At 42.1% G+C, this 21,384-nt stretch overlaps 1 protein-coding gene across 1 annotated transcript; it reads left to right on the top strand.

The window, feature by feature from the left end:
* Window positions 1-14: 14 nt before the first annotated feature.
* SCO1 (synthesis of cytochrome C oxidase 1) lies at window positions 15-20,287 on the top strand. Its single transcript, XM_014481983.2, has 6 exons — window positions 15-337; window positions 1,827-1,917; window positions 4,553-4,750; window positions 5,428-5,520; window positions 10,169-10,284; window positions 17,291-20,287. The coding sequence occupies exons 1-6, from the start codon at window positions 53-55 to the stop codon at window positions 17,423-17,425; spliced, it is 918 nt and encodes a 305-aa protein (XP_014337469.2). The 5' UTR covers window positions 15-52; the 3' UTR covers window positions 17,426-20,287.
* The last annotated feature ends 1,097 nt before the right edge of the window (window positions 20,288-21,384 follow it).

The raw sequence follows: 21,384 nt of genomic DNA, 5'->3' as shown, positions 1-21,384 counted from the left end.
ACGGCGCCGGAAATCGAGGGGCGGGTCAAAGGAGGCGCGGTCTCTCGAGCTCATGGCAGGGCTGTTGCTCGCGCCCGGCCGGATAATGCGGCTTCCGGGCAGCCAACTTTGGCGTCTCTTTCCTCGCGGATTCGGGGTTTGGGGCCCAGGGAAGGAGAACGCTAGCGTCTTGCTAGGGCGGCTCTGCGCGAGGCCAGAGGAGGCATGGCGGGCCTCGGGGCTCGCTGCCTGCTGCCTGGGGAGCCGCCCCCTCAGCACTGCAATGCCGCCCCCGCCCGGGTCGTCAGGACCGGAGTGGAAGGGCAGCGGAGACCCCATGCGCCCCTCGAAGCCCGGGGTGAGTACATACCAGAGCCTTGCCTTTGCTAGTCTCGGCTGTCGGTCAGCCCTGCGCCCTTCCCATACCACTTGGTCATGACTTCAGAAACCACTCTACCTGGCCTCAGGTTGACCACTCAGCCTGCTCACCTGAGTCACAGAATCTCATCCCGCGTTCCCCTCCGTTTTGCACGTACCCCCGTCATTAAAGGGGCTTCCCTTGTGGCTCAGCTCGTAAAGAATCCGCCTGCAATGCTGGAGACCTGGGTTCGATCCTGGGTTGGAAAGATCCCCTGGAGAAGGGAAAGGCTACCCACTCCAGTATTCTGGCCTGCAGAATTCCATGGACTGTATAGTCTATGGGGTCGCAAAGCGTCGGACACGACTGACCGACTTTCACTTCCAGCGTTAAAGAAGGATACGGACTTGGATTTTAGTTAGCTATTGCGCGAAGAAAATAAGTTTCAGGTTTTTTCAGGGGGTCTCAACCGTAAGTTTGCCATAATTAAAGAGTTAACGTTTTTATAATTTGTCACTCGACTCTCCCTTCAGAGGCTTTGTGTGTTGTATGCTGATTCTGAGCAAATGTGCGTCATGGTTGCATGCTGGGTATGCTTTTTTCCCTTTGGTTTTTCCTGGATTCTAGGACCGCAAAAGAACTTAGGAGCCGCTGCTGCTGCTGCTAAGTTGCGTCAGTCGTGTCCGACTCTGTGCGACCCCATAGACGGCAGCCCACCAGGCTCCCCCGTCCCTGGGATTCTCCAGGCAAGAACACCGGAGTGGGTTGCCATTTCCTTCTCCAATGCCTGAAAGTGAAAGTGAAGTCGCTCAGTCGTGCCCGACTCTTAGCGACCCCATGGACTGCAGCCTACCAGGCTCCTCCGTCCTTGGGATTTTCCAGGCAAGAGTTCTGGAGTGGGTCGCCAGTGCCTTCTCCGTAGGAGCCACTAGGCTGTAGTGATAAGTAAGAGAAGCGGTTATTGGAGCTGGGGGAAGATTAATGAGTTATTTTACTTATCGCGGGACTTGGAAGAAAGTACAAAGAAATAATGATGCCATTTGCAAGAAGTTCCACTTCTAAGTCTCTTCTACTTTGGCTTTGTTACTTCTGGAAACTGATTTAGGTTCACTTCACAGATTTATTTGGTTTATTTCTCAGTATCTGCACAAGCAGGTGATTAACTGATTTTTAAATCAGCAGTTGGGATCTCAGTCATACGGGGTAACACTCATGGTGCTTGCGTCTTGGGTGCTGTTTTCAGGTGAACAGAAATTGATTTAGGGAACGTTCCCTTGGAAAGAAGTGCCTTAGTAATTGTGTTAGGAGCTCAGATGCAACTGTGTTTTTTCATCCCAAAGTACTGTGAAACATCCTGTCTGTTTAACAAGATGTCTGTTTAACAAGATCGAGCCTTCTGTGTATGTATTTTAGAAACTGCTGTAATAAATTTAGTGTAATTAAATGCAGTTTACTAATACTTTTAATTTTGAAATCTCTGCCCCAGTAGCCTGTTTCCTGGAAGTCTTTAGCCGTCACGTTTGCTATTGGAGGAGCTTTATTGGCTGGAATGAAGTACTTCAAGAAAGAAAAGACGGAGAGTATGTAGATGCCATCCAGTGAGCTCTTAATATAACCCTTCCTGGCTATGGACTAGCATCTTGGTGGTGTTGGTGTTAAGCTTTGTATCTTGAAATAATTTTATGTTTATGGTAGAATTGTAAAAATGACAGAGTTCCCACATATCTTCCACGTATCTTCACCTAATGTTACCATCTTGTATAACCATGACTATTCACTATACTACAGGCTTTATTGGGGTTTCATCTGTTTTCCCACTGTCCTGTCTGTTCAGGGCACACTGTCCAACTGTGTGAAAAGACTTGCTGTGGACAGATTAGGATGCAGATGGTAAGAAGTCCAGAGGGTACAAAGATGACTAGGGTGCAGTCCGGCCATCGAGGCGCGCATTGAGTGAAGCAGACACAGAAGCAAAGGACTTCACTCGATGAGGTTCTGCCCGGTCAGGGGAAGTTATGAGAACCTGGGGTGGGAACGCCAGGAGCTGCTCTGAATTAACACTTGGAGTTTAGAAATTGTTTACAAGAACTTTATATTTTAGTGAGTATTTCAGGACTTTTAAGATTTGTTTTAGAAGTTTCTAGTAAATCCCTAAAGTATCACTTACTCTGTTTTGATTCTTTAGAGAGTCTCTTTTGATGCCATTATACAAAGGATAATGTTTATATCTGGGAGTGAGAATTGTAGGCTTTAGAACCTTAGGAATATAAGCACCATACTGATACACACATATATTTCTTTCGTGTAGCAAGTAGTGTTTTACTAATTACGATTTTCATATTTTAATATGCACTTAAGTTGCTTCAGTTTCAAAATGAAACAAACTTGACAAACTAGGAAAATAATAGTAGAGACAGTTCTAGAAAACCCAAGCTTCTTTTGACTTTAGTTTGGAATTTTCACCTTCTGTTAATAATCTTGTTTTGTAAAAACTTGTATTATGAAACAGTATTAAAAGTGAGAGTACTTGCTGACATACTGCCTTATCATCTCCAAATACTTTATTGTGTATTTTCTACAAACAAGGACATTCTTAAACATGACCACAATACAATCAACAAAATCAGAAAATTACTACTGTTCAATCTTCAGATCTTGTTCAAGTTTTGCAAATGATACCCTCCTTTTATTTTTTAAACATTTTTTGGCCGTTCCTCATGGGATCTTTGTTTCCCTACTGCGGATTGAACCCTCACTCCCTGCAGTGGAAGCGCACAGAGTCTTAACCTCTGGACTGGCAGGGAAGTCCCAACTGTTGCCCTCCTTTTACAGCAGAAGGATCCAGTGTAGAACCACACTTCATAGCTAGTTCTTTCTGTTCTCCTTCAGTCTGTAACAGTTTTGCAGCCTTTACCTGACTGTCATGACCTTGACAGCTTGGAAGATTATAGTCCAGTGATTTTGTAGACTGTCCCTTAGTTTGGGTTTTTCTGGTGTTTTCTCCTGATTAGATTGAGGATGCTGTGTTCTTGTTGTATTTACTCAGGTGTCACGTGATTTCATTCAATTTGTCCCGTTACTGATAAAGTTCAGTCTGATCACTTGATTAAGGTGGTGTTTGTCACGCTTCTCTACTGAAGATGTAATTGTGTGTTTCGTGATGTCCATTTATGTATGTAAATATTCTGTATTTATGCATGTAAATATTCTGTTCCCCATGAAATTCAGTTCATGTATTTATGTCAGTGTGGGCTTATGATTTTCTTGCAAGCCAGTGAGTTGTAGTCCACTATTCTCTTTAGTTTGACACTCCCATTGTCCCAGATTGGTCAATGGGCGTTCCTTCTAACAAACTGTTGTTTCCTTTCAACAGTCCTCCAATATTCTTTTGAGGTCATCCTTAATTCTAGTGCGGTAGAATGTTCTGAGATCATGTACTTTCTCTGCCCTAACCCTGGTACCAGCCATTTCTCTAAAGAGCCTCATTTCCTTTTAGTGGAAGATGATGATATTTGGAAGTCAGGATATGAGCTCATTGCTGTTGGGGTGTGTCCACTCCTGCGTCCTTTTAGTGAACAGAGCTAGGAAAGAGATATACATGTTTATAGCTATATTTATTTCTGTATCTATATGTATTGAAACCATAAGTTCATACACTACCTCCCATCTCTTTCCAGTACCTCAAGGTTTGTTCTACTGTCTCTTTCCATTGTCCTAACTCCTTTTCCATTTGTTTTAACACTTACGTTTAATATTACTTGTTTGATCAGGCTCCTGTATGTAATAACTAAGGTCACATTTCTTCTGTCCTCTCCCCATGCAGCTGCCCTCCTGTACACTCAGGCTCCAACATCACTGCCAGGCCACCTACCTCTCCCACTTGGTCTCAGACATTCTCTTCTGCTGTGACCCTCCTCCACCCCTTCATGGCCACACCTAATGGCTAAGGATTGAATTGCTCTGGAGGAGGAAGGAAATTTTTTTTACTGCTTTTTTTTTTATAGTCCTTATTATGTACAATAGCATTTCATTTCATTTTACTTTATGCTTATTTCTCTTAAAATATATTTTTTAAGCTTCTTGGAAACAGGCTATTTCTTCCACATTTTGTGCCCGTAGTCATTAATATAGTGTGAACCATAGATGAGGCATTTGAGTACCTGTGGTTAGATTGACTTTTTTTTCCTCTCCTTCTGTGTGTGTTTTTTTTTTAAGAACTGGAGAAGGAACGGCATCGGAGCATTGGAAAGCCTTTACTTGGGGGCCCATTTTCCCTCACAACTCATACTGGCGAGCCCAAAACTGATAAGGACTACCTGGGTCAATGGGTATTGATTTATTTTGGTTTTACTCATTGTCCAGATATCTGTCCAGAAGAACTAGAAAAAATGATTCAAGTCGTGGATGAAATAGGTAAGAAAACTGTCTCATTCTGTAAAAAGTACATGCTTGCTTGATGCCCTTAAGGTTACTATGCTTTTCTATTCTTACGTTACCGGTAGGTGGAGGGCTGTAATTATTCAGTTATCTCAGTGTTAGACTTGTTAGTTGCTGTGATTCCTGTGACCTTATTCCCCACCAGAGAGGAAGTTTGTTTTGATGCTAAATGTTAGATTGCTTAAAAATGTCGGTGTGGTCTGGGTCTCCCTTAACTGTGCTTTGTGTCCCTTGCTTTTTGTAGCCTTTCATCACAGACCGTGCCATTGCCTTTCCCCCGGTGACTGTTGGTTAGACTAGGAAATGAATTGTTCCAGGTTATTCAGACCTTATTAACAGTTTCCTGGCACTTGAGAAATGGTTGTGGGGGGAGGCGGGGCCGGGAACCCTACAAACACTGGATTGGATTAGAAGACAGGATGTCCACAGGATGTGATTCTGAGTAACAGCATGTCCGCACTGATGCAGGTGTTTGCTAGGATATGTATCTGACTGCACCATACACGTACATACAGACATGTTTGTACCTGCACTTCCTGAGGCTCCCCTCCCCCCTGCCCCCAATTGGTGTTAGCTGTCCCTCTGTGTTGCCTGACTGCCTTGCTGTGCTGCACACAGAATGTAAATAATAACTAACAAGAACTTTCTTTCAGACAGTATTCCAACTCTGCCAAATTTAACTCCACTTTTCATCACTATTGACCCAGAGAGGGACACAAAAGAAGCCATCGCCAATTATGTAAAAGGTATTTTTTATTTCCAACACTTTATGTCTGTTTAGTGCTTAGCGTTTTTGGAAGATCGGCTCACTCGCACCTTGCAGTGCCTTGTGAGATACACGGACAGGTGGCACCATCACTTGTTGCACAGGTGGGTAGAAAGCTGCTCAGAACTCTGACTCTGGCTGGTAAGTAAATTATTTTGTCACAGGGGAAGGATTGAACTTGGTCTTCATATATCAAAAAGGAAAGAGAGAGCCTTGAGTTGAGAGGCTGTAATTGCTTCTGAGCAATTCATCAGGAGCCTCTTGATGAAATGAAAGAGGAGAGTGAAAAAGTTGGCTTAAAATTCAGCATTTAGAAAACTAAGATTATGGCATCCGGTCCCATCACTTCATGGCAAATAGATGGGAAAACAGTGGAAACAGTGACAGACTTTATTTTCTTGGGCTCCAAAATCACTGCAGATGGTGACTGCAGCCATGAAACTGAAAGACGCTTACTCCTTGGAAGAAAAGCTGTGACCAGCCTAGACTGCATATTAACAAGCCAAAACATTACTTTGGCAACAAATGTCCATCTAGTCAAAGCTATGGTTTTTCCAGTAGTCACGTATGGATGTGAGAGGCGGACCATAAAGAAAACTGAGTGCCGAAGAATTGATGCTTTTGAACTGTGGTGTTAGAGAAGACTCTTCAGAGTCCCTTGGACAGCAAGGAGATCTAACCAGTCAATCCTAAAGCAAATCAGTCCTGAATATTCATTGGAAGGACTGATGCTGAAGCTGAAACTCCAATACTTTGGCCACCAGATGCGAAGAACTGACTCATTGGAAAAGACCCTGATGCTAGGAAAGATTGAAGGCAGGAAGAGAAGGGGACAACAGAGGATGAGATGGTTGGAAGGCGTCACCGACTCGGTCGACATAAGTTTGAGTAAACTCTGGGAGTTGGTGATGGGCAGGAAAGCCTGGTGTGCTGTAGTCCATAGGGTCTCAAAGAGTCGGACATGACTGAGCTATTGAACTGAACTGAAGTTCAGTTGCTTCTGATTCCAGCTCAGAACCTCATTCTCCCTTTCGTAAAATTAGGGCAAACATGGATTCTGGGAGTATGTTCATTGGGAGATTAAAGAAAAATAACTAAATATAAACACATTTTTGAACTCAGTGCATATTTTATAAATCTAAAGTATAAATGATAAATACATAGCTGTTTTAAGGAAGAATTTCAGTTCAATCATCTCAACATGTAGTTAAAGCCTATTAGAAGGTACTTTTAAAGGCTAGAAATTATGATAGAATTAAGGGTGAAAATTTAGGTTCTTATGAGTTTGGGTAATTTCTCTGAATTCAAGTTTTTTCAGCTAAAACAAGTGATGAGAACACAGTATTGTGAATCAGCTGTAATTCAATTAAATATAATTCAATTAAGAGAAAATATGTAAAAGGAAAGAAAAGAACGACTTGTTAAAATTCGTGTGATTAAACACTGGAAGCAAAAAAAATAATAATAATAATAATGAGTAAAAATCTGATCAGACAGGTTTTGTAGTTATACTAATGCCTGGAACGTGGGTGCTTAAAAATCAGGAATTTCGATTTTAATTATGGTGAAATTGATTTAAGCTACTGGTCAGAAGGACTAATGAATTGTTTTCTAATTATTTTTATTATATGACACCTAATACATACCCTCGAGAACTTTGAGTTATTTTCAAATGTGTTTTATGAAAGACCTGCTGTATGTTTTATTATTTAACATATGTAATGAGAGATGGTTGATATATAAAAAGAGTACTTAAAGTACAGCATAGTGTGTTCCTTTTGACACATGTAAGAACTCGGGACACCATCACCACAGTCCGAGTGAACGTATCCGTCACCCCCATCAGCTTCCACGTGCCCCTGCTATTCATGTCTCTCGCCTGCACCTACCTTCTGTCTCCAGGCAACCACTTACCTGCTTTCTGTCGATACAGATTAGTTTGCAGATTTATAAGTTTATGTAAATGGGATTATACAGTATATGCTGTTTTTTTTTAATGACTTCCTTCAGTATAATTATGTTGAGATTCATCCATGTTGGTTCAGACAGTAAAGAGCCAGCCTGCAGTGCAGGAGACCTGGGTTCGATCCCTGAATCAGGAAGATCCCCTGAAGAAGGAAATGGCAACCCCCTCCAGTATTCTTGCCTGGAAAATCCCATGGATGGAGGAGCCTGGTGGGCTACACTCCATGGGGTCACAAGGAGTCAGACATTACTGAGTGACTAACACACATACACAGACACACACCTTCAGTGTAATTATGTTGAGATTCATCCATGTTATGGTGTGTATCAATAGTTTATTCATTGTTTTTGTTCAGTAGTATCCCATTGATGGACATTGGAATTATTTCCAGTCTCTGATCCTTACAAATAAAGCTGTTGAGAGCACTCGTGTGCACGTCTTTGTGTGGACACATGCTTTCATTGCCCTTGAGTAAATACCTCGGAGTGGAGTGGCTAGGTCCTGTAATAGGTGAGTGCTTAACTTCTTAAGAAGCTGACAGACTTTTTCCCAAAGTGGTTGTGCATTTTTACACTCCCACTGGCACCACATGAGAGCTCCAGCTCCTCCACATCCTTCCCACACTTGGTAGGGTCAGTCTTTTTAATTTTAGCCGCTTCAGTAGGTGTTCTAGTGGTGTTTCATTGTGGTTTTAATAATGCATTTCCCTTAATAACTTTTAATATTAAGCATCTTTTCATGCCGTTACTTGCCATCTGTATGTCTTTGGTAAAGTGTCTCCACATCTCTCATTTTTATGAGCTGTTTATTTCATTTTACTTAAGTATTTGTTTATTATTTATATTTCTGATAAAAGTCTTTTATCAGGTGTATGATTTGCTGATATTTCCTTTTAGCCTATGGCTTGTCATGTCAGCCATGTATTTTGAAGAGCAGTTTCCATTTTGGAGGGCTTCCCTTGTGGGTCAGCTGGTAAAGAATCCGCCTGCAATGCGAGAGACCTGGGTTTGGTCCTTGGGTTGGGAAGATCCCCTGGAGAAGGGAAAGGCTACCTACTCTAGGATTCTGACCTGGAGGGTTCTATGGACTGTATATTCACAAACACAACTGAGTGACTTTAACTTTTCACTGCACACTTCCATTTTGGAGAAGTTCCATTTATTAGTTTGTTCTTTTATATTAATGGATAATCTTTTTGGTGTCATCTGTGAGAAATACTTGCCTAACCCAAGATTACAAAGGATTATTTTCTCATTGAAGTTTTAGAATTTTTATTATATGTAAGCAGAATTTATATCCACAGCTTACAGGTGTGTCAGAAATTGGAGCAATAGCATTGTTATTTTTTAAAAGCAGGTGTAACTCATTGGGTAATAAATGATCTCAAATTTAAATATGTGTCATACTGACTTTTACTTATCATCACATATTAACCAAACTTAGGTATCCCCAAATGAGTAAATGTTTGAGTTGCTGTACCTAATGGAAATACCAAGACCCTATGGTAATATTCTTCATAGTAAGTACAGTGGTTGATGATGATACCATTTCTAGTTGCATTTGGGGAGAATTTTAAGTATTTAAGTTGGTATTTAGAAAATTACTGGAGTTTCAGCAATTGTTTTAAAAGTGCAGCTAGTTCAGGCTTCACTTAGCTTCTCTTCATTTACTCAGAGAATGGGGAAGTAAGACAAACCACCTTGCTTTTTTAGTTTCTGAGCAGTTTTTCAATTTAGAATGAGTTAGACCAGAGAATGATAATGGGTTTCCTCTCCCTTTGAAAGAAAGTGCTGCTGTTAAATGCTGGACTCAGCTCAGTGGTCTGATGAATCCAAGTTTTGTGACTTCCCCAGCTTGCTTATACAAATTCCAAAAACTTAATAGCAAATGCATGCTGTGAGATTATGTGCTGGAAAATGAGGCACAGGTGTTTTGACCTGGCATGAACTAATCATCAGCCAAGTTTTTTCTCATATGATGCAATGGAAAACTGTCGTGCTTAATTCATAAGAATATCTTTAAACTTCAGCATATCTCAGAACTATACCTAATGTTTAAAAACAACTAAGTTAACAAAAGTTAAGACAAATAATTAGAATACATTGCTTCCAGCTTTATTAGATAATCATGAAACGATTTGACATACATTATCAAGAACTTTTGGTTTCATTGCTCTTCTCTATTAATACCCTGTTTTAAGTTTCACTGATTTCTGCTCTAATTCTCTTCTGCATACTTTGTATTTAATTTTCTCTTTTTCTAGATCCTAAGGTAGAAACTCATACGTTTTATGTCTTCTTTTCTACTATATGCATTCAATAAGTTGTATTTCCATTTTGATTTTTAGTTTCTTTTGAGATTTCTTCTTTGGCCCTTGTGTTATTTAGAAGTGTGTTTAATTTCCATGTGTTTTGGGGATTTTCCAGATATCTTTCTGCTATTGATTTCTGGTTTAATTCCAGTGTGGTCTGTCTTGGTGAATGTGACATACATCACAGAGGGAATTTTTCATTTGTTTTAGATTAATTTCTTCTTTAAAACATGAAAAACTGTTAAGGGACTCACAGGAAGAAAGTAGCAGTAGCTTTATAACTGTTTTTTGAAGTAGGGATGGTTGTTTTTTGCCTCTTCTTTTTCACTGTCTTTCTCATTTTTTATTTAGAATTTTCTCCCAAACTGATTGGCTTGACTGGCACAAAAGAAGAGATCGATCAAGTGGCCAGAGCATTCAGAGTGTATTACAGCCCTGGCCCCAAGGACGAAGATGAGGACTACATAGTAAGTAAATGCTCAGTTTCAACACCTGGGCGGGCACCCGGGTCTCAGACATTTATAAGCTTTCCATGGCAACTGGCTTTAAAAGCAAAATGAAAACGGTAAATAATCTGAGATGATAGCAGATTCCTTAATAATTAGGGATGCTTGAGAGCCAAAGATGGAGAAGCCCTATACAGTCAGCAAAAACAAGACCAGGAGCTGACTGTGGCTCAGACCATGAACTCCTTATTGCCAAATTCAGACTTAAATTGAAGAAAGTAGGGAAAACCACTAGACCATTCAGGTATGACCTAAATCAAATCCCTTATGATTATACAGTGGAAGTGAGAAATAGATTTAAGGGCCTAGATCTGATAGATAGAGTGCCTGATGAACTAATGAGGTTCATGACATTGTACAGGAGACAGGGATCAAGACCATTCCCATAGAAAAGAAATGCAAAAAACCAAAATGGCTGTCTGGGGAGGCCTTACAAATAGCTGTGAAAAGAAGAGAAGCAAAAAGCAAAGGAGAAAAGGAAAGATATAAACATCTGAATGCAGAGTTCCAAAGAATAGCAAGAAGAGATAAGAAAGCCTTCTTCAGCGATCAGTGCAAAGAAATAGAGGAAAACAACAGAATGGGAAAGACTAGGGATCTCTTCAAGAAAATCAGAGATACCAAAGGAACATTTCATGCAAAGATGAGCTCGATAAAGGACAGAAATGGTATGGACCTAACAGAAGCAGAAGATATTAAGAAGAGATGGCAAGAATACACAGAAGAACTGTACAAAAAAGATCTTCACCACCCAGATAATCACGATGGTGTGATCACTGACCTAGAACCAGACATCCTGGAATGTGAAGTCAAGTGGGCCTTAGAAAGCATCACTATGAACAAAGCTAGTGGAGGTGATGGAATTCCAGTTGAGTTATTCCAAATTCTGAAAGATGATGCCGTGAAAGTGCTGCATTCAATATGCCAGCAAATTTGGAAAACTCAGCAGTGGCCACAGGACTGGAAAAGGTCGGTTTTCATTCCAATCCCAAAGAAAGGCAATGCCAAAGAATGCTCAAACTACTGCACAATTGCACTCATCTCACACACTAGTAAAGTAATGTTCAAAATTCTCCAGGCCAGGCTTCAGCAATATGTGAACCGTGAACTTCCAGATATTCAAGCTGGTTTTAGAAAAGGCAGAGGAACCAGAGATCAAATTGTCAACATCCGCTGGATCATGGAAAAAGCAAGAGAATTCCAGAAAAACATCTATTTCTGCTTTATTGACTATGCCAAAGCCTTTGACTGTGTGGATCACAATAAACTGTGGAAAATTCTTCAAGAGATGGGAATACCAGACCACCTGATCTGCCTCTTGAGAAATTTGTATGCAGGTCAGGAAGCAACAGTTAGAACTGGACATGGAACAACAGACTGGTTCCAAATAGGAAAAGGAGTTCACCAAGGCTGTATATTGTCACCCTGTTTATTTAACTTATATGCAGAGTACATCATGAGAAACGCTGGACTGGAAGAAACACAAGCTGGAATCAAGATTGCCGGGAGAAACATCAATAACCTCAGATATGCAGATGACATCACCCTTATGGCAGAAAGTGAAGAGGAACTCAAAAGCCTCTTGATGAAAGTGAAAGTGGAGAGTGAAAAAGTTGACTTAAAGCTCAACATTCAGAAAACAAAGATCATGGCATCCAGTCCCACCACTTCATGGAAAATAGATGGGAAAACAGTGGAAACAGTGTCAGACTTTATTTTTCTGGGCTCCAAAATCACTCCAGATGGTGACTGCAGCCATGAAATTAAAAGACGCTTACTCCTTGGAAGGAAAGTTATGACCAACCTAGATAGCATATTCAAAAGCAGAGACATTATTTTGCCAACAAAGGTTCGTCTAGTCAAGGCTATGGTTTTTCCTGTGGTCATGTGTGGATGTGAGAGTTGGACTGTGAAGAAGGCTGAGCGCCAAAGAATTGATGCTTTTGAACTGTGGTGTTGGAGAAGACTCTTGAGAGTCCCTTGCACTGCAAGGAGATCCAACCAGTCCATTGTGAAGGAGATCAGCCCTGGGATTTCTTTGGAAGGAATGATGCTAAAGCTGAAACTCCATACTTTGGCCACCTCATGTGAAGAGTTGACTCATTGGAAAAGACTGTGATGCTGGGAGGGATTGGGGGCAGGAGGAGAAGGGGACGACAGAGGATGAGATGGCTGGATGGCATCACTAACTCGATGGACGTGAGTCTGAGTGAACTCCAGGAGTTGGTGATGGACAGGGAGGCCTGGCGTGCTGCGATTCATGGGGTCGCAAAGAGTCGGACATGACTGAGTGACTGATCTGATCTGATCTGAGAGGATAGAAAAGTAGATATAGTTTTTGAAGGATGATTAAATTTTTTGTTCTAATAGTTTAATTGCCCACTTTTCTCATGCCATGTAAAATTGTAGAGCAGTATATTAAAATCTGGGCTATCTTAAATTCACTAGAGATAAAATAATCATTTTGGGCAAAGCTCATTTTTAGTTTATAAACACTATTGGTTCTCTCTGCCCCCTAATGAAGAGGTTTAAGAAATATGCTTCTTTTGAGAAGCAGTATTAGGCCTTAGGGACCTGCATTTTCGGGTTGAGTGAGTAAGAATTCTGAAAACCAGGAGAAAAGAAAGCCATAGGCAGTTACTTTTTATAAGATTTCTTTTCATACCAACTTTATACATTTACATAATTTTGTGTTTAGTTGCATTTGCAACTGTTAGGCTCTGCATAATTAGGTGTTCAATATGCTTTTTTAAAATGAAGAACAAATTCTATTAGGTGGTTCTTCTGCAGCCCTTACGTTAGAGAGCTGTCTTCACATTCATCAGCAGTACCCAGGAGTCTCAGTCACCTTGTTCCTCTTCTTGTCAGTGGTTTCTCAGTGAAGCATAAGCACCACCTCTACCCACCCAGTTTCCTTCCCAACATGGACATACTTCCCTATCACATGAAGTGCTTACATTGTATTTTAATATTATTTCAAGATTTTTCCTCGGTTGCCATGCTCTATTTTCTCTGAAATATTGTTGTGACAAAGTGATGAATCATAAGAGACTTTCCAGCTGCACAGCTGGTTTTGTAGAAAGGCAGTCAGGACCCTGAAACGCTGGTGTGCCAGCAGGACCATGGCCAGCTTCCAGGAGGATGTGCAGAGGGAGCGTCTCACTGCAGGGCTACCTCTACAGCCCACTGTGATTTCCCCACCACCTCTGAACCTGGAGCATGTGGGTGCCCCATAGCCTTTGGCCTAAATTAAAGGTGTGTTTCTGGTCCCTTTGCCTTAAACCCACATAGTAATCTTATTTTTAGTTCTGGTGCCTCATAGACTTAGGGAAACTTGAGTTCATGAGAGAAAAAGAGAAAAATCAGCGTTTTTTCTTATACTCTAAGTTTAAGCAAAGTAGAAGGACCTACTGTGGTTTCCTCTTGTCACACTAATAGCATGAGAAGAAGCCAAGGAGAAAGAGCTTTTTAGACTTCTTTATCTTTCTGTAAAAGAGAGTTGTACTGACTGGTTTTGAACTTAACTTTGATAATAGTGGGAGCATTTGAGCTAGTCAGTCAGACTTCCAGGGTTGAACAGCTTTATTAAATTAAACATACACACAATTGTCAACTAGTTAACACTTCTTAGTCTTGTGCTTATAGCTCATAATTCTAAAGTTAAATTTTACAGATTAGACCAAACAACCTAAAATACTCAGTTAAAACATTCAGCTAATGTTAAGAGATACTTTGCTGAACCCAGAGCACTGCTTAGCATAGGAAAGTGATTTGGGTCACACTGCTGTCAGACACCCACCTCTATTGGCAACTGACTCTCATCGTTTTTTATTTAAAATACTTGAGGGAATTCCTTGGTGGTCCAGTGGTTAGTACTCCACAGTTTCATTGCAAGGGCCAGAGTTCAGTCCCTGGTTGGGGAACTGAGATCCCACAGGTTGAGCAGTGCAGTAGACAGGTAGATAGGCAGACAGACAGATAAAAATACTTTGAAACCTTTGAGCTGGTTGGTCTTCACTTAGTAAGAGTTCATCTTTTCTTGTCTGACCATAACTAGCAGTGAAAGGCAAGGTGCCAGTGAGCTCATAAACATAAACCAAACACAGGTGCTGACATGTGTACCCTAAGATAGGCGTGCAGGTAATCCAGAATATGGGTATTAATCTTAATCTTTAAAATGTGAATATTTAAATCTTGTGGAGATCTCTTAAACCCTCTAGAACCCATCTGAGACCCCATTTTGAGAAATAAATACTGATCTACCATAGAATGCAATGTTTTGATAAGAATCAGTGCGTTCACTGCTATACACTTGCAAAATCAACCAGTAGGAGGAGACATTCTCCAGCTTCTTGGTTTTTTTCAACTAGTGTGGTTTTGTTTCTTGAGGAGATGGTAAGGGAACTTAAGATTTAAGGACATGCAGGGAGTGAGGGAGTGCTTTTAAGATGGAGAGGTAAAGGAAGGAGATTTTTTTAATCTCAGTAGTGACAGAGATGAGCTTCTGGCTTTGAATGCTCATGGCGTCCTCAGACCCATAGTGTGCATAACCTGAACGTGCTACACATTCCTGACAGCTACGTGTGCAAGCCATCGTGTGATATGTGTAATGTTGTATTATTTTCTAAGTGTTAGTTAGAAAACACTTGTGGAAAAGAATACACGTGGCTTTCAAACCTGAGATGTTCAGTCTTAATAAAAGAAGTGTGAGTTGTATAATGTGATGTCATCTTTCACCTGTTGGATCAGAAAGGCCAAATATATTGTCATGATCTTATTTACGGAAAGAGGAAACACTACAGTGAGTGAAATTGGACCCACTGGCACTTCCATGCCTTGTTGATGGGATTCAACTGATACACACTCTTCAGAAGGCCATTCGTATTATCATCAGCATTTAAAGCATTTAAATACTTTTTAGGTTAGAGACCCTATGTTTTGGAATCTGCCCTACAGATAAAACCTACAGCATTGTTTGTAAATGGACTGAAAACCAAGCAACCATTTTTTAAAAGGCTTCTATACATGTACTGATACAGAACAACATCCAGTATATTGCCACGTGGGGAAAAAAGTATAGTGTGGTGGTGGTTACTCACTTGTGTCTGACTTTGCAACCCCAAGGACTATAGCCCGCCCGGCTCCTCTGTCCACAGGCTTTCCCAGTCAGGAACACTGGAGTAGGTTGCCGTTTCCTTCTCCAGGGGCTCTTCCCAACCCATTGATTAAACCCGCGTCTCCTGCATTAGCAGGTGGGTTCTTTACCACTGAGCCACCAGGGAAGCCCCATAATGTGTTGTCACTTTTGCATAAAAAGAAATGGGTGGGTATTGACACACTGATAAATGCAAAAGGATTGTCTGGAAGAATCCAGCAGGACCTGGTGGCAGAGGCACCCCCTGAGGAGAACCTAGAGAGTCTGAAGGAGTATGTATGTATGTGTACAAACTGCATGTTAGACACACTGCGTGGTTGCGCCCCAGCATTCCTGCAGAGACGGAGGTGGGACAGTCCAAAGACTATGGACTTTGAAATGGGGTAGATCTAGGTTCTAAGCTTGCTGTGGCACTTACTAATTATGTCACTTGCCCCCCTGGAGCCTGTTTGTCGCTTGCAGAGGAGGTAATACCTGTCTCCTGGGTTAAGATGGCACATGGAGGTGCTTGTCAGCAGATGGTAGTATCGTTTCTCTGCACTAGAAACTACTCGAAGTTTACAGTGGAAGCATGATGATTTGCTCTGCCCATGACCCCAGTGAACACTGAGACATGGCCACTGACCAGTCTGACAGTTTGGGTGGGACAGTATTTTTACTATGTGTTAGAATGTAATTTATATGAGGGATACTCATAAAATTAAGCCAAACACACACTGAAATTCTGGTTTTTTAAGGAGGAGAGAGAACAGAATAGAAAGAGTAAGAGTAAGGAAGAAATGGGGTGAAAAAAGAAGAGGTGTGAGCTATGGAGTAGGGCTTCAGGAGATGCCTGGAGGCCTCGTTCTGACTGTCAGCTGTTTGGAGAAATGCAGGCCCCTGCCCTCCCGAGGTGAGTTATCCCCAGACCCCTGAGAGCAGCAGCTGTCTGAGCCCCTGGCTCTGCATTCTTTCCGATGTGAGTAGGCTAGTGACTCTTTCCATTTGCTCTCTCTTTACAAATGTGTGTGTGTAAAAGCATGACAACTTCACAGACATAGCATGTGTGTCCGGGTATATTTGGGGTGTCTCCAGTCTGGTATGTGTGATCACATTCCTGTCTTTGTCTTGCCAAATAGCAGTCAAGCCTGGAATAAATTCCAAAGATTCCAAGGGCCAAGTCTTCTGCTCATTTTCATGTTTCCTTTTGAACCACTAATATCCGAACTAAATACTGTGTTGGAATTTATATATATTATGTGTTTAGTGGTTAGTGGTCTGGGTTTTTTCTCATAAAACATGGTAAGTAGAATTTAGGATGTGATGAATGATAACTAGTTCTTCCAAAAACATAAAAGAACATACCCAAGAACTTAATAAAGAAAGTAATTTCTTACCAACACTTTTAATTCCATGGGATATCTCTTTATGATGTGGTTAAGGGGTCAGATAAAGTGTTTTACTCTTAAACATGGACTTTTTCCAAGCAGGCATCAGTGATCCACAGCTTTGTGAAGGCCAGCAGCAGCCATTTCTTAGAAGTGTGTTCTTTCCTCAGAATTGTGTAGATGAGTGTGTTAAGGATTGAACTGAAAGAATTCCAAGTTCTCGCTTGATGTGTCAAGCAATAGTTAGGGCAAATTTCTGAAACAAAAGATTTTAGATAATTTGTGGTTGTGAATTGACTGTAATAGACTTAGGCCCAGTCCCTAAATGATGGAAATAATAGATGCTGCAGAAGTTAGTGTCTTACCTGCAGGATTCATTCAGTACAGTAAGGAGCTTATTTTGGTGAACTTTTTGTCATCCTTCCCTTTCCCCTTTTCTCTGCAGGTTGATCATACAATCATAATGTACTTGATTGGACCAGATGGTGAATTTCTAGATTATTTTGGCCAGAACAAGAAGAATGCAGAAATAGCTGGTTCAATTGCTGCACACATGAGGACCCACAGGAAAAAGAGCTAATAGCTAACGCAGCCTAGCCATGCTCTATTCTCCTGCCAAAGAGGAAGGACTTCATCTCCCGTAGGAGCCAGTACATACATGTACATACATGCAGCCTACAGAAAGGACTTCACACCAGGAGAAAATCTGAATTTTGGACAGGGCATATTACACTTGGGTTCATCAAGGATGAATTCTTGGAACTGTATAGATTACAACCCAAAGTCTCCCAAATTGTGGCCTTGAGACCAGAGAACCCATTTGTCTTGAAACCAGTGGAATGGACCTCAGGGAAGGATACAGCTGGAAAAGACGCATCCTAGGCATCTCCCCACATGAGTGGGGCTCTCTGGTCACGTGGCTGCCTGTCTGGAGTCTTGAGGCCTTGCTCAGACAGGTTGTACTGAGTTTCCAGGAGGAGTGTCGCTTGCTTTCCTCTTTGAGGTGGCTGATGCAATCAGCTCAGGCTCTCTGACATTCATAATTAATCTTTACGCTTGAAAGCATTAGTATAGTCTTCCTTGTGAATGAGAATCATTGTCATTGTTTGCAGTGTGATTTTACTCAGAGGGAATCTGTTGTTTGGGACAAACTATTAGATCGGGTTCCCTAGGGATCTTTCTTGTGATTTTTAGCAATATGATGTGTGGGGCTTCCAGGGACCTCCCGGAGGGTGTGAGGATATGGACCATGCACGTGTACAGAGTACCCGCCTGCCTGTGCTAGGCTGCATTTGCCTGAGATAAAGGTGTGCTCAGCTTTGCAGCTTGGACAAGCATGGCCTTTCTCATGGGTGCAGACGGGACAGCTTATAGCTCTTGGGGCTGGTAGGTAGGTCTTGTTAAAGTGCAGGTGCCCGGGCCCAGGGCTGGGTTCACACTTGCCACCCAGGTTCCTCTGATGCAATGGCTGGGGACTGGGGCCTCAGAGGCTGTTTTGGGGGTCAGTGGGAGGGATGTGGGGAAGGCAGGTTTGGATCTGGGTGAGGACTCTGCTCATCTTTGGCATGTCCATCCACAAAGTGCTGGAGTCAGAGCCATTAAGGGAGACGCTGGCTTTTATTTCAGAATTTAACTTCCCTGAAGTCTGGACTTCACTGTCTTATCACCGTTCTCCACCTGAAGCTGCTGCAGAGCCTTTGCCAGCCTCCACACACCCTGACAGGTGTGGTGCCTCATCAGACGTGGACTTTGCCTTCACATCAGTTCTGTTGCTGTGACATGGCTCTATCTTTTGGGTTTTAAATCCTCTTCTCAATACTTAAGTTAAACCTACTACAAATATTTACGTGAAGGGGTGTGAAGAAAGTCAGACTCGAGCTGTTCTGGGCTAAGCTGTTCATACGTTCATTGAAGTTCTAACCCCAGTGCCTCAGAATGAGACTGTGAGAAGATAGGGTCTCAGATGTTAAAATGAGGCCTTTCAGGTGGGCCCTCATCCAGCATTCCTGTTCTTACAAGAAGAGATTGGGACACAGGCTGAGAGAAGACCACGTGAAGACACGGAGAGAGGCAAGAAACAAGCCCTGCCCTTCCCTGGATCAGGGGCTTCTGGGTGCCAGAGCTATGAGACGACGTCTGTTCAGGAGCTGGGGCAGTCATGCTTTGTGACAGCACCTAGAGGACTGCCACAGTACCATTCTCCCTTTGGCTCCTTCATACAAAACTACCCAGATTTAGTTTATATAAACCTAAACGCAGGCAGAAGTCATTGGTTTGGGATGACTTTCCTGGGAACCTTGTCAAGGAGGTGAGAAACTTAGAAGAACCTGGGTCTCCTGCATTGCAGGCAGATTCTTTACACTTTGAACCCCAGTGGAAGCCCCAGTAAAAGCCGAGTCTCACATAACAAAGAAGATCTTAAGTATCTGAAATGCCAGACATGTAAAAAGATGGTCTGTTTTAAGCCACAGAACATTTGTGCAGATCACTTTGCAGCAGCTTATACCGGAGAAAATTCAATCTTCATTCTCAGCTGTTGCAGGTTAGAGCCTGTGTCATGATCCAGAAAAGGAACAGAAGCATTTGAAAAAGGCCGTTTATTTGCTCTTCACTCCAGTGTCAAGTTTAAAGGCTTAGAAGTTGGACAGAAGACCTCAGAGATGACGTCCAAATGTCTCTATGCAGGGGCGGACACTCCCAGAGATGAAGTGCTGGCCTCACTCCTGAATCTGCATTAGAAGTTGGGTCCCAGTTTGTGGTCAGGTCCCTGCCTGTCCCAGGGCTGTAGGGTGCCTGTGAAAGTCGCTCAGTTGTGTCCAGCTCTTTGCAACCCTGTGGACTATACAGTCCATGGAATTCTCCAGGCCAGAATACTGGAGTGGGTAGCCTTTTCCTTGTCCAGGGGATCTTCCCAACCCAGGGATCGAACCCAGTTCTCCTGCATTGCAGGCAGATTCTTTACCAGCTGAGCCACAAGGGAAGCATGGGGTGTTCATGGGGGCCAGACAAAAGCTGATGCGGGGAGGGGGTACACTGTGGCCATGCGGCACCCGTTCGTTGTAAGCCTCCGGAAATTAAAGTCAAGGCTGCCTCTCAATAAAATACCACTTGGCAAACCTTGACCTGGATGGGTTGTGTTTTTGCTGGACTCTTAAGTGGAATTACTATTTTAAGAAGTGGCATTTATTTGAAAATTACAAAAATCCTGTCCATGCAGCAGGCCTGAAAGTACTGTGTGCACCTGGCTATCGGTGAGATAGCTGATACTTCGGGTCTAAGAGCTGAGACTCGCTGAATACCAGTAAAAACCCTGTGTGGATTGACAGCTGATGTGAACCCAGTAAATGGTTTGAATTTGTGAATATCTGTATAAGAGATTGTAAAATATCTTATGTTGTTTTTAAATATAAGGTTAAAAGAAATTAAAATTTTCAGATCACCAGTACTGCTCTAAATAATGTCTTTTTTTGCATATGGCACAGTTAAGTCGTATGAGTGTGTGTATGTTGCAAGAGCTACCCTTTCAAAGACCAGTCACGCAAGCATTCTTCATCCATTGAGCTCATACATTTTGCCTGTGGTTCTTAGTTACATTACTCTGTAGAGATATGGGTGGTTATTCCTATTAATGAGGTGCAATTAATAACCTCTTTAGCCATATGTTCCCCTTTAGAACCTACGGGTTGTTTTCTGTTCATTTTAAGACTGTATTTTAAAGGTGATTAATCTTTCCACAATTGTAACATAAACATTTGTAATATTCAGAAAAGTTGGAATGTTTAAGTCAGCATTGTTCGCCCACCAGGAAACTTTGGATGCATTTCCTTTGAATCTTCAACTTTAGTCTTTGAACTGGAAATCCACCAACGTGTCCCTTTAAAAAATTAAACGTTAACAGGTCAAGGTCAAGCTCAAGCCTCTAGACAGCACTTCGCCACCATCCTCACAGGCAGCTGCCGTTAAATGCTGGCTGGGTGTCATTCCGGAATACTAAGGACCCACTCGGGCTGTGTTCTCAGGCTCCAGTTATGAACACTTCAACTAGCACATGTGCCACTCAAGTTTTTTACATAGCTGTTATTTTTGTTATATTTTTTCTATAGTTAATTATTGAATTTGGTAAATATAGAAGGTAGCCCAAAATAGCCCCCTCATGCCAAAGTTACGTAGTGGACTAACTGGAGAGCAAAAATGTTTTCAGGGCAAGCTTCGGTTGTTCCCTCACCCCTCACCATTGCTGAATGATGCCATCATTTCAGGTATGTTGGAGAAACTTCATTCTCAGGACGACAACATGGAACTGGGAACCACAGGCCAGGGACCTTCAGAGCTGGCCAGGCTGGCTTCCCCCATGCAGGTGCGGTTGCTGTGCAGTGCATGCACACAGCCTGGCTCTCCACCTCATATAGCTTCTCGTGTGCTGAAACCAGTGTGGTTTCAATCCTGACAGTGCTAAGGTAACTCGAAGCCTCCTTTTCTTACCTGTAACCTGGGAGCTTAAGAGCACTGGTGGGGCCGGGTCGGTGTGAGGGTAAGAGA

Source organism: Bos mutus, chromosome 19 (genome assembly GCF_027580195.1).
Source record: "Bos mutus isolate GX-2022 chromosome 19, NWIPB_WYAK_1.1, whole genome shotgun sequence".
Classification (NCBI taxonomy): Eukaryota; Metazoa; Chordata; class Mammalia; order Artiodactyla; family Bovidae; genus Bos; species Bos mutus.
This window is presented reverse-complemented; position numbering and strand designations above follow the sequence as displayed.

What these genes read in the sequence shown, in the direction of transcription:
- SCO1 (XM_014481983.2), top strand. Translation starts at nt 53, where the DNA reads ATGGCAGGGCTGTTGCTCGCGCCCGGCCGGATAATGCGGCTTCCGGGC. An exon ending in CAAGAAAGAAAAGACGGAGA is followed by an intron (nt 1,918 to 4,552) that starts GTATGTAGATGC and finishes TTTTTTTTTAAG; the next exon opens with AACTGGAGAAGGAACGGCAT. An exon ending in ACGAAGATGAGGACTACATA is followed by an intron (nt 10,285 to 17,290) that starts GTAAGTAAATGC and finishes TTTTCTCTGCAG; the next exon opens with GTTGATCATACAATCATAAT.